Source organism: Photinus pyralis, unplaced genomic scaffold (genome assembly GCF_008802855.1).
Source record: "Photinus pyralis isolate 1611_PpyrPB1 unplaced genomic scaffold, Ppyr1.3 Ppyr1.4_LG3a, whole genome shotgun sequence".
Lineage (NCBI taxonomy): Eukaryota > Metazoa > Arthropoda > Insecta > Coleoptera > Lampyridae > Photinus > Photinus pyralis.
In genome coordinates this window covers 16,498,986-16,514,858 of record NW_022170509.1, presented here as the reverse complement: position 1 = coordinate 16,514,858, position 15,873 = coordinate 16,498,986, and the positions used below count along the sequence as shown (strand labels likewise).

General features: G+C 36.8%; 1 protein-coding gene across 2 annotated transcripts; it reads left to right on the top strand.

Moving 5' to 3' along the window:
* Window positions 1–2,018: 2,018 nt before the first annotated feature.
* LOC116165504 (synaptojanin-1) lies at window positions 2,019–15,211 on the top strand. Of its 2 annotated transcripts, none has more exons than XM_031480001.1 (16): window positions 2,019–2,396; window positions 2,446–2,672; window positions 2,722–2,855; window positions 4,625–4,789; window positions 4,837–4,981; window positions 5,038–5,211; window positions 5,341–5,507; window positions 5,559–5,793; window positions 5,842–5,998; window positions 6,049–6,528; window positions 11,601–11,746; window positions 11,792–11,929; window positions 11,979–12,533; window positions 12,581–12,710; window positions 12,762–12,868; window positions 12,920–15,211. In XM_031480001.1, exons 1-16 carry the CDS (start codon window positions 2,270–2,272, stop codon window positions 13,166–13,168), a joined length of 3,336 nt encoding a protein of 1,111 aa, XP_031335861.1. In that variant the 5' UTR covers window positions 2,019–2,269; the 3' UTR covers window positions 13,169–15,211. The 2 variants fall into 2 exon arrangements, with proteins under 2 accessions (XP_031335861.1, XP_031335860.1); XM_031480000.1 differs by having other exon boundaries at window positions 12,756–12,868.
* The last annotated feature ends 662 nt before the right edge of the window (window positions 15,212–15,873 follow it).

The window sequence follows — 15,873 nt, the reverse complement described above, 5'->3', positions numbered from 1 at the left end:
ACGATCCCATATTATTCTCAAAAGTTGTCAAATCCAAAGCGAATTAGCGGAATTTAGGGCTTGTGCAGAAGACGATATCTTCAAATCAATACAATCATTTAAAACGAGGTACTTCTGCTGGTTACAATGCAATGATTTAAAATAACGATTTTAAAACTTTGCTTACCATATTTGCTAGCAATAATTCGATAAATTATTAACTTTTGTTTGGAGAATTCGACATTTCGCTTTAACAGGAGAATAAAATAAAACAAGTATAAATTGTGCAGATAAAGCGCATTTTTTTTAACCGAAAAAGCTTTTGTTTTGACATCACCAATTTCTTGTAAATGTCTCAATCGCCCTTTGTCAGTCAGTCTTTATAATCGTAAAGTTCTTGTTATAGAAGAAAGTTACTTAAGTGCTACGAGTATTAAGAGATTTAAATCGGCGTGATAAAAGTGAATGTTTTAAGTGTGTCAAATTTGGTTCTAATCGGTTCAGCCGTTTAGCTGGAAATGAAAGTTTGACACAATTGCGCTTGTGCGATTCTCCACAAAAGCTTCTCAGTTCTTTCTTTTATATGTCTACGAATATGTGTACCAAATTTGGTTTAGACAGGCCGACAGACCCACAGACTGGGAGACCGATCGACATCATCGAGATTTTGTTTGATTCGGATTCCTGATTTAAAACATGTATTTCCGACAAAAAAGTGGGGGGGGGGTCATTTTTTACTGCCTTATTTACTGCGGGTGGTAAAGAACGTAGTAAAGAAACATGTATTTGTGCATCCTCATACAAACATGAACTACAGCTTTTCCGTAAACTTGTTTACATAATTAGCCTTTGGTAATTATACATGGTCCATTGTGTTTAGCAATAAACCCCTAAAGAGCATCTAAAAAAAGCGGCAAAGCACCTTGGTGTGAACTTAAGGGGTCATTGGATTTGACCCATTTTCAATTGGCTTGTTACATGTGGTATATATGTTAACTGTGCAAAATTTGAACCGAATAGGTTCAAGCGTTTACCAGGGACAGAGAGGCGTAAGCCTACGGGGTCATTGGATTTGACCCATTTTCAATAGACTTGTTACATGTGGCATATAAGTCTACTGTCCAAAGTTTGAACTGAATAGGTTCAAGCGTTTGACGTAGATAGAGAGGCGTGACCCCAAGGGGTCATTGGATTTGACCCATTTTCAATAGGCTTATTACTTGTGGCGTATAGGTCAACTGTGCAAAGCTTCAACCAAATCGGTCCAAGCGTTTGATAGTTATCGTGTTCACGGACAGACGAACACCATCGACTCGATCCCCTATAAAGCTTGCATAGCTTTGCTCTGCCGCTTAATAAATGACGAAAATATGCAAAATTGGGAAGAATCATTGAATAACGAAATCATTTTCACTCAACGGAAGAATAGAAATGCACCTAACAACATGGAAATGCAAATTAACTACAGCGGAACCTTCCGAATAGAAAACGTCCGAGAAATTGCAGTACTAATTGAATTTTTCCTCTACTTCTTTCACCGTCGTCTGCTGAGGGGGTACTGTGGTGTAGAGGGTTGAAAGAGGGAGCTGTCCTTATATTACATGTGGCTTATCTAGTAGTTGCACAACACACCCTGCGATAAAAAGAAAGGGACAGACAGACCGACCAAGCGCGGACACTAGCGCATTTCTATTCAAATTTGAAAGCGCTAAAAATGTGGAGTATGATGTGTTGCCTATACATCAGAGCAAATTCCTTAACCGTTAGTAATCGACTACTACTATGCTTTTTTTGTTTCTTTTTACACAAATTTAGGATATTTCAGTGATTTAAGAAATGCTAGTAGTAAATTAGAACAAAAAATCTTTATTAAATACATACGATAGTTATAAATTCAATGATACTACCTCTCTGAACTTAAGTAGCGACATCTTTCAAGAAAAAGTATATACGAAAATAATTAAATGAAATTTTTGGGACATAGTTCGTGTTACTAACGTAAGATGTCAACGTTAAGCATAACAATCCCCACCTTTTTCATAACATGGCGAGGAGAATTGTCAAACTTGCCAGCCAGTGATTTGATTATCAATATCAACTTTTAATTAATTTTTAATGTCATTGGCTTATAGGAAATAATTCGAAATTGGAAATTATGGTTTACGTTCGTACATTCGTCATTCGAAGGGATTATGGACTGTGTGTTAATTTAAGTTCATAAAGAAATCAGCTGTTTATTTCTGCCACCAATTCTCGTTTTCGAATAATGTGATAAAAAACGGATTTTGCGATGGCTATGTACAAGGGTTTTCGTGTGTTGGAGAAATCAAAGCCGCCTAGTCCGCATAGTATCCTTTTAGAGCATCGTGGCAAAGAGGAGACGTTACTATTTGAGTCGCAAGCAGTTGCAGTGCTTTGTAAGGAATTCTTATGTGCTTAACACACGTTTAATTGTAAAACTTTAAGCTTCTCAAGAAACGGAGGCTGTAAAAAAGTTGTACACGAAAATATTGGACGCTTACGGATGTCTGGGTGTACTACAGCTAAATGCCGGCGACTCTAGCGTTTTGTATCTTGTAATGATAACCGGATGCTTTTCAATTGGGAAAATAGGCGATTCGGAGGTGTTCAGAATAACGCAAACACAATTTGTTCCCTTGCACTATCAGCAGAACGAAGAGAAAATTATTGAGGTAACTGTAGGGCACCGTAATTCTAGACGCGTAAATCACCTTTTTGTAGGTTAGAAAAGTACTAAACTCTGGCACGTTTTATTTTTCTTGGTATTCCGGGCAGAGTGGAGGGAATCCGTTAGACTTGACGTTATGTGCCCAAAGGAAGCAGAAAACGTCTCAAACGGATCATAGATTTTTCTGGTAATTGGTAATTTTCTACAGTAAGGTGTGTCATATTAGTTGGCGTATAGTACAAAATTATACAGGGTGCTAGATGTGGAGAATGTGGTTCAGAGATTACAGTTGTACGTAGTTATCTCAGACCATTTAAGTAGAAATCTGGAAATAGGGATCGGTCTCTTGTCCAAGACCACAGCATGAAATAATATTATGTATGTTCTGTCCATGGTATAACTCAAAAAATATTTTTGAGTATAGGTACCAGGTGACTCTCAAAAGTGGCTCACTATAATAGGACACCCTGTATCTCTTTATTCATTATGTGAATAACACAGGTGGTGTGTATAATCAATGGAATAACTAATAAATATACATGAGACAAGAAGGCTATTACAAATTAAGTAATGCTTTTATTATTGATTTTTGTAGCTTGCAAAAAGAGATTAATGTTCATTTAATTATGTAAATGTAAGAAATGGAAGGGAATATTAAGGTTTCAGGTGTTCAACATCTCCAGTTTGTTGATCACAATTCACAGCTGAATTTTTAGCGCATTTTCCAACGAAAATTATAGCACATTTTCCAACGAAAATTCTAGCACCTGAGTCAAGGAAAATCTTGACAATTAAACTGCGCATGCGCAATGTCAGCTTCCTTATTTATTAATATATTTTGTTGAAATTTTAACCACAGATATTTCTGGCGAAGGCAAACATATCGCATATCGCAATGGCAATTTTCTTATTTATGAAGATATTTCTTTGAAATTTTAACCAAAGTTGTTTTTAGTGTAAGCAAAGATATCGCATATTGTAAACATCAGATTAATGCATGATGCGCAATATCAACTGTTATTTATCGAGATAACTTTTTGAAATTTTAATCACAGATGCTTCTGTTAAAGGCAACATAATTGATATTGCAAAAATTAGATGTGCGCATGCGCAGTCAGTGTCAACTTCTTTATTTATCAAGGTATTTCTTTGAAATTTTAACCATATATGCCTAAAGTTCTACACCTGCTTGCTCGAGCAACAATGATATGGCAAAATCCAAGTGCCCTTACTTGTTCTTAGAGCAGTTTCATATTATTAGTGTGGCCTCCCTTAAGCAGAGAACATATTCCGTTGTTTCAGCTGCCATTTATTATGTTCCGACTATACCTATCTTATTTAGATGGTAAGTGACGAGCCCTGTTCGGATTTGTACTCGGATTTGCAGCCTTCCCTTGCTTAAAGATAATATTTCTTTAGCCTTTGGCTGTGAGGCTTTTATAGATCGCATAGCCTGTCGCAGTTCAGGCTGTATATTCCAGTGAGTGATTCTTTAAGTCTCCACCCACTGTTCTAGCATCTGTCTAAGGGTCCTCTGTAGCCAATCCGCCATGCCAAAAAACAGCCAAAGGTTCTTATGATTTGCTTTTGTAGTCAATTTGTTGATAACAGTTCTTTAATTAGACCCATTAATCGAAAAATTGTTTTTCATAATTAACAGTCGTTAATGAGAGTTGAAAAACAATCAGCACCAATATGGAAATCCGACAGTATTTTTTACGTTTACGTTCCTAGTAATAATAATAATAACGCGTCACCTCAACACACTGGACTTCTCCGTCATCAATCAGTGGAGTCTTGTGTTTTCTGACGAAAATCACGATCGCGCGCTTTTATCTCAAAACGTAGAAAAACAAAAATTATAGAAAATGAATTGTAGATGGCACAATTCCTTCTTTCTCAGTAACTACTAATCTTCTTCTCTAGTAGCGGAAATAACAAATATAAATCTTATAGGAATAGGATGCTTCACATACACTTAGTGAGATTCGATGTCGACTGCAGCTCATGGCTAGTCCGGGCAATGTGTGGTTCAGTTGAAGTTCGTACAGTCTATGTCGGACACCGTAAGGCTCTCGCTGCTGTTATTTCGAGGTTAAGTTGCGAAAGAGCCGGAACAAGGTAACCGCCTTCACCTTAACCCCCTAAGGCGAATTTATACTTTGCAGATTCAATGTGAGGGGAACTAATGACGAAGGACACGTCGCCAACTTTGTGGAGACCGAGCAAGTTATATTTTTAGATAACGAAGTCACGTCCTATATACAAACAAGGGGTTCAGTGCCGTTGTTTTGGGAACAACCCGGAGTGCAAGTACGTTAGTATGTTTTTTATTTGGTCGATAGTGTTAAGCTATTCAAAATCCATAGGTCGGCTCGCATAAAGTGAAAATTTCTCGGGGCTACGAAGCTTCGAATGCAGCGTTTGATAGACATATGTCGATGATTAAAAGTAGGTACGGGAAACAGGTTATCGTGAATTTGCTCGGGACAAGCGTGATTGGTAGCAAAGAAGGCGAGGCTATGCTTAGTCACGATTTTCAGGTATGTTAAATTTATTCAAGGCAAAGCATCAATATTAATACTAATGTTAGAATACCAAGCCAAATTTTTTATTATAGAGCGCCATCTGGTTTTACTCCACCATTTAACCATTTCGATATTACTTTACAGAAACACCACAAAGAATCAAATCACTCCGATATCCCTCACATAGTATTCGACTATCATCAAGAGTGCAGAGGTGGAAACCAAGCGAACTTATCCAAGTTAAAAGCTAGGGTGGAGTCGCAACTTCAAGAATTCGGTTTTTATCAAGCCGATGCCAATACTGTATATAGGTGATTCAATTCCGTACGATTTGAAAGCTGTGTAAATGTTAATATTTTCAGCTTACAAATAGGAACTATTAGAACAAATTGTTTAGATTGCTTAGATAGAACAAATTGTGTCCAAACGTTTTTTGGATTAGAAGTATTAGGGAAACAGTTGCAGGTGATGCAACTCGTTGATAAAAAGCAAACTGTCTCACGTTTCGAAGAGGTTTTTAAGCAGATGTGGATAAATAATGGCAACGAAGTTAGTAAGATCTATGCTGGCACTGGTGCCATACAAGGGGGATCAAAGGTTCGAATAACGTAAAAGGTTGTTAGATGAGCTTTTCATTCATTATAGATTATGGATGGAGCCCGTTCTGCGGCGAGGACTATTCAGAACAATCTTCTTGATAATTCTAAACAAGAAGCAATTGATATATTATTAATGGGATCAACCTTAAACACTGAGTTAGCGGATCGTGCACGAACACTATTACCCTATAATACACTTCACGGTATAAATGATTTTTTTGTGATTTGTGTATGTTGTATGGATTTGTTTTAGCACCACAACATGTACTTAGGGAGATGTGCAGACGTTACATGGAGTATACATCTCCATTACCTATTCGTGTAGCTATAGGTACATACAATGTGAATGGCGGAAAGCATTTCCGCAGTGTGGTATATAAGGATGTGTCATTAGCTGACTGGTTATTAGACTCTCACGTAATTAACGCGGGCTCACTTGTTGACTTAACGCATCAAAATGACAAACCTTCAGTACCTATAGATTTGTTTGCAATAGGATTTGAAGAAATTGTTGATTTAAATGCCGCCAATATAATGGCGGCGAGCAGCGAGAATGCCAAAGCGTGGGCCGATGAGCTTCAAAAGGTACTTTCTCGCGATCGACCCTATGTACTGGTCACCTATCAGCAATTGGTTGGTGTTTGCTTGTATTTGTTTGTAAGGCCAGAACACATCCCGTATATCAAGGATGTTGCAATTGATTGCGTTAAAACTGGACTTGGTGGAGCTGCAGGTTTGTATTTCTTGCAATTATTATTTAGCACTCACTTGTACACAATTTATAAAAGCGCGAATTATTTATCACTTCAGCGTTGAAATTGGAACTGACTCGAAACAATTCTTTCTAGAATGTTCTCGAGTGCTCAAGGATGTTTCAGAATGTTTTAGAGCAAACAGTGCATATTTCCAGTGGCGTAACTAGGTATTTGCCGAAGCGGTGCCGGATCAGGTTTTGGCGCCCTACCATATTTTGGCGCCTTATTAGTTACCATTTAGCTCTAATTAATAAAACACTGTCCATTTTTGAGAGAAACTACACGAAATTTTAAAAGCGGTGCACTACTTAAATTTTAGAAAAATGCTTTGAATAACGAAGCCTTAACGAAGAATAGAAATACATTTATTTATAATGTTTTCAATTTTCGCGTCAAATTTAGCTATGGCATGGGGTATAAGTCGTAGAAATGATTGCGTCTTAGAATAGGGGTGCAAATGCTGGTCACACTAATACAGACTATCGTATAGATCACAAATAAAGTATTATTATTATTAGTTTCTGTAGCCTTTTTCTACCGCTGTAACTTTGTACTACAAGGGCTATCCAGAAAGTAACAGACGTTTTGAAATAAAAAATTAAGAAAGTGTAAGAAACAACTTTTATTATATACATTTGGAAGCTACACTCTTAGGCCATTTTTCAACATAGTCGCCATTCATATTGAGGCACTTAACATAGCGCGGTACAAGTGTTTTGAATCAAACTTTGTATACATCCGTCGTCTGTGGGGGCGTCAGAAGCGGGTACCGACAAAGGGAATGTGGTAGCCCTCGACAAGATCTTATTGATTGTGGAGTCAAAACTGGCTAATAAAAGTACTGATCTGCCACACAAAAATGCGCTGAAATCCCTTGGATGTTCCATTCATCCTAAAGGACCGTAAATTTAGTTTTAATTATATTTCAGTGCACCCTGTATTCGTCTTTAGCAAACTATTAGAATTTAACCGCCGTTCGTGTCTTTTATGACTGGCCTATACGGTACACCGCGTACAGCCCATCCCGACTTAGTGCCCTCGGTGCTTCAGCGCCTCCGATGCGCCTTCCCGCCTTCAGAGCGCGGTGCCCCGGCACCTTTGGCACCTACCCAGTTACGCCACTGCATATTTCCATGAAAGATTGAGTCATATCCGCCTTAGTTATTTATGCCGTCTCATGTCTATTGGGATTTCTGGAATATTCGGATTCAATAATGAATAAATTGTAATTTGACCAAAAATCTCTTCATTGACAAACCTTGTTGAAATCTTCTGGTGCTTAGGGTCCAACTAAACAATATTGTTTATCGAAACTTAAATTTAATCGACTTCGATAGATTTCTTATGGATCTTCAGTGCATCGATTGGAATAATTTTTATCAAATGTCGAATATTAATGATAAGGTAACGCTTTTTAATAGTGCAATAGTTAATTTGTTTAACATTCACGCTTCAAGAAGGCAAGCAAGGATAACGAAAAAGGTAGCACCATGGTTAACGGATACTCTAAAACGCATGATGAAATTACGTGATAATGCAGGGACAAAATTTCGTAAAACCAAGGATGCTGGTCACTGGCGATACTATAAAATGTTACGAAACCTATAGTGAATACTGCCATTATAATAGAGAAACGGGCGTACCTTGAATATCAACTGAAAAATATTTCTCTCAAAACTAATATTTACAAAGAATTAGGAAACCTAGGTCTTGCACATAAAAATAAGGACACTAAATTACCCCCTCATTTTGATAATGTCGATGACATAAATGATTTTTTTATATCCTCTGTGAAAAATAAGTCGAAAGACAACAGTACTTTAGTACATTTTTATAGATCAAACTGTGTCGTGCCAGTAGGAGATAAATTTGAATTTACCATGATTGATGCAAACAGTATTCTTACAATTATTAACTCAATTAAGTCAAATACGGCGGGAATAGATGACATATCTTTCAAAATGTTGAAACTGTGCTGTCCCTCTGTGCTCCCTGTTTTAATACATTTAATAAATTTTTCATTGGAACATTCGGTATTCCCAGATTGTTGGAAAGTTTCCATGGTGCACCCTCTACCTAAAAAAAGTAATCCCGAGAACTTGTCAGATCTGAGACCTATCAGTATACTGCCAGTATTATCAAAAATATACGAAAAAGTGTTGTACCTTCAATTAGAGTCGCACCTTGCGAAATTTAACATTTTGCCTTGTTTACAGTCTGGATTCAGAAGTGGTTATAGTTGTGAAACTGCACTATTAAAGGTTACAGATGACATCATTACTGATATGGACAAAAATAAGATTATAGTTTTAATTCTACTAGACTTCACGAAAGCCTTTGATACGGTTAATCATAACATTTTAGTTTCCATATTGCATTACATAGGTTTAGGAAAAAATTGTATATTATTACTATCAAGCTATTTACATGGCCGAGCCCAAATAGTTGTCAATAATGAATTAGCCTCTAGTCGCAAATCGATCCACTATGGGGTTCCTCAAGGTTCAATACTTGGGCCTCTTTTGTTATTTATACTTCCCAGATCTTTACTTCAATAAAACACGTAAACTATCACGCCTACGCGGATGACACCCAATTATATTATGGGTTTGAAGAGTGCAACATCGATACCGCTAATGCGATTATTAACAGGGATCTAAGCAACCACAGATCACTCTCTGCATATAAATGTGGAGAAAAGTAAAATTCTTTTATTTGGCTCAACACATAATTTATTCAATCGGGAACAGATAACATCTAAGTTAAATATTCAAATCAACAATCAGTCTTTGTCATTTGTTAATCATGTTAAAAACCTTGGTTTAATTATAGACTCTACTTTAAGATTTGAGGAACATATCAAGGTGTGTATACAACGTGCCTACGCGGGATTGAGGTATATTTATGGGATTAAGCACCTTCTAAATTCAAATTCAAAAATTCTATTATGTAATTCTTTGGTTCTTTCGCATTTCAGCCACTGTTCTACAGTGTATGGCCCTTGTCTCACTGACCGTAATTCTAGAAGGATAGAGGTTGTACAAAAATCGTGCCTAAGACTAATCTTTGGTATCACATAAATTATCAGAAATTAAATGGTTAAAGATGGAGAAAAGACGCTTACTTCGTGCTTCCGTTCTTTTTCACAAAATCGTAACCTTTAAGTTACCCCCTTATCTTTATAACAAAATAACTTTTCGCACAGTGATGTACATAACATTAACATTCGCCGTAAAGACCACATAACCATTCCGCAGCATAAAAAAGGAATATTTCAGAGGTCATATTCGTACGCGATTGCTCATGTATGTAATACTTTGCCAGCAGATGTAAAATGTTATGTACCAGATAAATTCAAAGTTAGTGTTCGTCGACTCCTCCTAAAAACATAATAAATATGTAAAATATTTCCGTGTTAAAAACAATTAACAGCTTACTTTGTAAACCACATCTTAATTGTCTATATATAATTATCTTGTTTCTTGAGTTTTAGATGTACTACTCCATTTTTTGTTTCACTTTTAGTATGTATCATGACCTGTCTAGTTAAATACACTAACATAAAATAAATTAAAGGTTGAGTGGAAGAGCAGACACGGATGATATCCCTGTCTGAACTCCGCCATTTAGACAGGCTCTGTATAGAAATTGTCTATTAAAGTCATTTATTATTATTATTATTATTACTAAAGTAAAAAAAGTGATTGGTCTGTTTTTGAGCTGTAAAAAAAGCTTTTTTAATTGCTATTTAAAAAGTAATCACGTTTCTCAAGCTGTGGCTGCGTGTTTAATTTCAGTTTTGCTTAATGCAAAGACAGGTAAAATGACAAAAAAATCTTTGTATTTAATTGTTTAACAAATTTTTCTCTAATTGTACCTAATAACAATTTTTAAAGCTAGTTATCATGGTACATTGCAAACAGGGTGTCCTATTTTCGATACCTTTGTAGGGTATTTCCGTAATTGCTAGTGGTATCCTATAGGCGTCAAGTGCTTTTGTTGGATCAAACATAAAAGGGTAAAGTCAAAATTTGGAAATATTCGCTCGCTTAAGAGATAGGGGTAAATTCTTAGTTAAAATAGATACCTCGAGAGATACAGAAAAATGTATGAAGTATTTATTTTATTTTATTTTGCCTTTATTTTTGAGTGGGCGGGGTTTCAGCCAAGGTTGCTTTACCAACCCAACCCACTATACATTTACAAATATCCGTGCCCGAATTCGAACCAGGGACCCTTGGCACCACAGTTCAGCTTTAACTGAACTGCGCCATACGGGCTGGCTAGCAGTATACAAGCTCAGGTGAAAAGATGTCGTGCCTAACCTTATTTTTTTTAATGGAACGCCCTGTATATTTTAATGTAGGTATTTCCGTAATTGTTAGTAGTATCAAAAAAGTGCTTTCTGAGTCAAACTGATGCAGACAAATTTATAAAGCATACAGGGTCAGGTGTTGCTTCAAGATGGGGAACAAATAGTAGTCACTGGGGGCCAAATCAGGCCTGTTTTGAGGGTGGTTAATAATAATTTCCTTGATACGCAAACAAGAGTTCCCCAATTTTCCCCACTGTTTCGTTTGAAACTGAGGGACGTCCGCGGTCGTGGTGCACGCTTGTACGGCCTTCTGCGAATTACCTGCACCACTTACACATATTTTGTTATGCCTACACACTTCTCCATACACACCGGTCAACTGGCGATGAAATTCAATAGGGGTTGACCTTTTAAACCACAGAAATCTAATCGCAAATCGCAATTCACACTTGGCGGGGGCGTCAATTTTCCCTTCCATGGTTAACGGCTGCTGTGCCAAGCCTGCGCGTCACAGATGCGCACCGGCCCGAACAGTGGTGGGGGTAACAAAGAATATGGCGCTGTTGTCAGATGTATGTTATCTCGCTGCATCGCGACTTTGGAGACCTTAATTTACAGACAATTTTTTTGGGGGGGCTAATGTATCAAAGCATAACAGTCTGGGACTAGTTAATTTTAGATAGCTTAATTTGTTAGTGTACGAAATTTTTAGTACCTGCATTGACATTGTTGCAGGAAATAAGGGTGCAGCGGCTATACGATGCGTTTTTTACGCCACATCGCTATGTTTCGTTTGCGCTCATTTTGCTGCCGGTCAGTCGCAAGTAGCGGAGCGCAACGCCGATTACAACGAAATTACACGTCGCATAAGCTTTCCCATGGTAATAGCCATGTTGCAGTTTACGAAATTTTATTAAGAATTTTAGGGACGCTCGCTGAATTCTCACGAATATTTGTTTTGGTGTGGGGATTTTAATTATCGTGTAGATATGGATAAAGACGAGATGAAAGAGCTTATTAAGCAAAATGAACTGAACGCCATTCTGGAGAACGATCAATTAAAGGTACTGTTTAGTGCATGTTGCTTGGGAAATTAATACAGCGTCATTGTAGAAACAGCAAGAGGCGGGAAATGTATTCAAAAACTTCTTGGAGGGGGATATAACTTTTCCTCCAACTTATAAGTACGACTTATTCAGTGATGATTATGATACTAGTGAAAAGTGTCGAGCGCCAGCTTGGACTGATCGAGTCCTCTGGAAACGGCGTCCGTCGTTTTTTGACGGTGGAAGTAGTAATAGTGATAATTGTTCTCCAGGTAATCTGGTGCATTATGGAAGAGCAGATCTAAAGCAAAGCGACCATAGGCCTGTTGTCGCTGTGATTGACATTGAAGCGTGCACAATAAATTCTGATTTACGCGAAAAGGTGTTCTATCAAGTTATAGCGGATTTAGGTCCTCCAGATGGCACTATTATTGTTCATTATGAAGGTACTGTGGAAAATGACGAAGGTACTATTTTCGATGACAATTTAATGATGGCGCTCTTGCAAGAATTAGCTCAAATTGGAGAGGTTGTATTGGTTCGGTTTGTTTGTGAAACAATGTGGGTTACGTTTAGAGATGGCCAATGTGCATTGACAGCTGCAGCAAAAAAGTCTGTGAGAGTACGTGCTTCATTGGATTTTATTTTGTGTTTAATTCATTATTTTAGGTTCTAGATTACAATTTAACCATATCTTTAAAAACTGCGAACTGGGTTGAACAAGCTAAAGAGGAAATAGGCCTATGTTCGAGTAATACAGTCCCGCTATACACACCCAGCGCTCAACCGGAATACAACTGTATGATCCTGTAGTTTACTAAATATTAAACTCGAATGTGTTTAGGTTTAGGTATTCCGGAAGCTTCAAAAACTATGATACCACCTCGCCCAGGACCACCGTCAAGGCCGCCACCACCAGTGAAATCGCCTGCGACACCAAAACGCATTATACCAAAAGTATACCACAAGCTTAATATTAACCCAAAATTAAATAATCACTTTCATTAGGCCGGAGTAATTAGTATCCCAACAAGAGACCTACCGACTGAAATTATTCCGACAAATACATCCTTCGATGAATCGGCGATATACGAAGAAATTAACGACGACATTGTCAGTCGGCCGGAACCACAAGGCCCGCCTCCTCCACCGCCGAGGCCAGAGCCTTCTCTACCTCCTCTCCCGCAAAGAGGTCCGCCGGCAGTTCCGGCTCGTTGTGCTCCACCGCCCCCTTTACCAGCAAGACCACCCCGTTAAATAATTTTTGACCGTTAATTGAATTTATAGAGAGCCACAGGGTTTTGCAAAAAATTACTCTTTCATGACATTGATATTTAATGTTCAGTGTGTACCAACCATGACAATTAAAAATAAGTACCTCTTAGTAAAAATAGGTTATACTATAATGGATCTTTTTTAGTCAACCAGGATAAATGAAGAGATATTTCTAGATGATGCAGACTTTTGAAATTTTTCATATTTAACATGTAGCTAGAACATGAGTAAAGATTACTGTTTCTTCAGAAAACCCACGTTGCTTTATACAGGGTCCTGCAACAGTGCGTCGGTCTTTCCTAGCTCATACCTGGTAAAAAATATTAAAAAAACTTTTCGTGCAAATGTTGCGCATCTACAAAAATTATTTTTGAATTTACAGAATGTGCCATTTTTATGGTGTCAATAGACATAGTTGTTTCGGTTTCATTTTTTAACCTCTGCATGGAAACCTATTCATTTTTTGGTTTTTAGTCAATGTTACCAAATTATTAATTGTTTTCCAAGCCCCACTTTGGTAAATTGTAGCGACCTCGATTTTAAACATCAACAATCTATTTAAAAAAATCGACCGTAAAAATGGAACACCCTGTACATTGAAAAACAATTTCTGTGGATGCGCGATAGTTGACATTTACACAAAAGGTTTTTTTAATATTTTTTACCAGGTATGAGCAAAGAAAGACTGACGCACTGTTGCAGGATCCTGTATTTTTTACTTGGAATTTAATATTAAAACACCTTTCATAAATAACTCCTTCAAAAGTGTTAAAAATTCTAATGGTGTTTTAGTTTCAAAATTCCCCTACCGTGGGTGCATGAACATCTGATATATTTGGGCCTAATAAAGGTCCCTATTTAAATTCGCCATTTGTCATACATAAAATTGTGTTGTAGAGGAAAATTCGTGAAATATAACTTACCACACGCACTGAACGACACCAAATAATTTTCTAGTTTAGTTAGTTTAGTGTATTTTTAACAATTCCCTGTGGGTACTCTAGCGGTGTTAGAGACAGGCCTTACTAACTCATCGGCTCCACAAAACGAGCTTTATGCGACAGCTTTGCAAAATTTTGACATTGATTGTTCCTTTATTTACTGCTAATGGTGATTTTGGATTAATTTTTTGTCCATCAGTTGGGATAATTCCTCGCAGCCTAGTCATATGAATTAGTTTTACTGTTTGTAATGTAGAGAAAGCCAAAGTAGCTGTATGCAGCTTTTTCTTGCCTTCTTTTCTTGTAGAAAATTGGTGAGCAAAGTTCTATGTAGGATAATTAATTTTTTTGTTTGCATATTCAACCGATTTTCTACATAAAACTTGAGGGTGGTAGCTGTTGGCTAAAATATTACGCTTCCCAACATTTTATCTTTGTGATAACTTTTCCCACAATTTTTAAGGTAAAAAGCTGGGAATTGCAATGTATTTACTCAATAATACAACTGTACTCACAAAATGACTATTTTTAAAAAATCAATTAGATATTGCAGAAACTTTTTTGTTAATTTATTAAATGCACAAATGTGATCGAATAATTTTAGTAATATTGGTGATAACTATCATTTAGTTGCAATATGGTAACGCTCACATGGAAATAGAGAATACAATACATTCCATTAGTGACTGATATTTTAGTGTATATTGTATTATAGTAGGTACTTTGTTATTAAACCAAATCCCTATTTTGTTGTCAATTTCTTAAAATTGTTGTGTTAAATTTGAATGTGATTTTAAATAACAAAATTATAGGGCGATTACGTAGCATAAAACTATTTTCTTTATGTAACTATTGATGTTTATTATATCAAAATGATACTGGCCAGTATACATCTTTATTAAAAAGTTAATTAACTCTCTTGAAAAACCAAATCGATAACAAATGATTAACTTTTTAATAATATACTAGCAAAATGCATCAACTGCATTTACTGTTAATTGCTTGTTTACTTTATTACAGAGAGATTATTAGAGGCGATAATTGTTCTGTAACTAAATATATACCTAATACATATTTACACAAGTTGGATTTTTTAAACAAATATAGTAATTAAGGTGGAGTGTGCTAACATGGCATAGTGGTGCTGTTTCTCAGGCATGACCAAGAAGGTCTCACATTTGAGCTTGGAAGTTTTGTAAAGGTTGAAGCGCTTTTGAATACCAGAACAACGAGAAGATGCCAAATACTATACACAATCAGGATTGATGCTTCCCCCCCCCCCTCTCCCCCTTCGACTGTAATCGCATTCAGAAAACTTATTCTCCCTTCGCTCTGCTTCCCGTTTGATGAACAGGCATACTTTATATAGAAGAATTTTTGGCGTTTAGTGCCACGAAAAAAACTGGTGAAACTATTGTTGAATTGATATACCTAACAGTTGAATTCGCAAAAGGTGAGCTCTGCGTCACTACTTTGTGAATCAAACGCTCCTTTTTTTGAGGCCCGAAAAAAAAATTGTCAGATAGACCCGGAAAAAAAATTGAGAAGCCTGATCGAAAAAGTACGAATTGTTTTGGATTCTACGCACCAAAATTAATAAGAAAAAGTGTTTTCCCGAGAAATTTTGGTGCAGTCGATTTTTGGTAAAAAAGGAAGGTTTACACTGCCTTTTTTTGAGGCCCTCAAAAAAAATTGTCTCAGATCGACCCGGAAAAAAATTTTTCTTATAGAATGTGACCTGTAGAA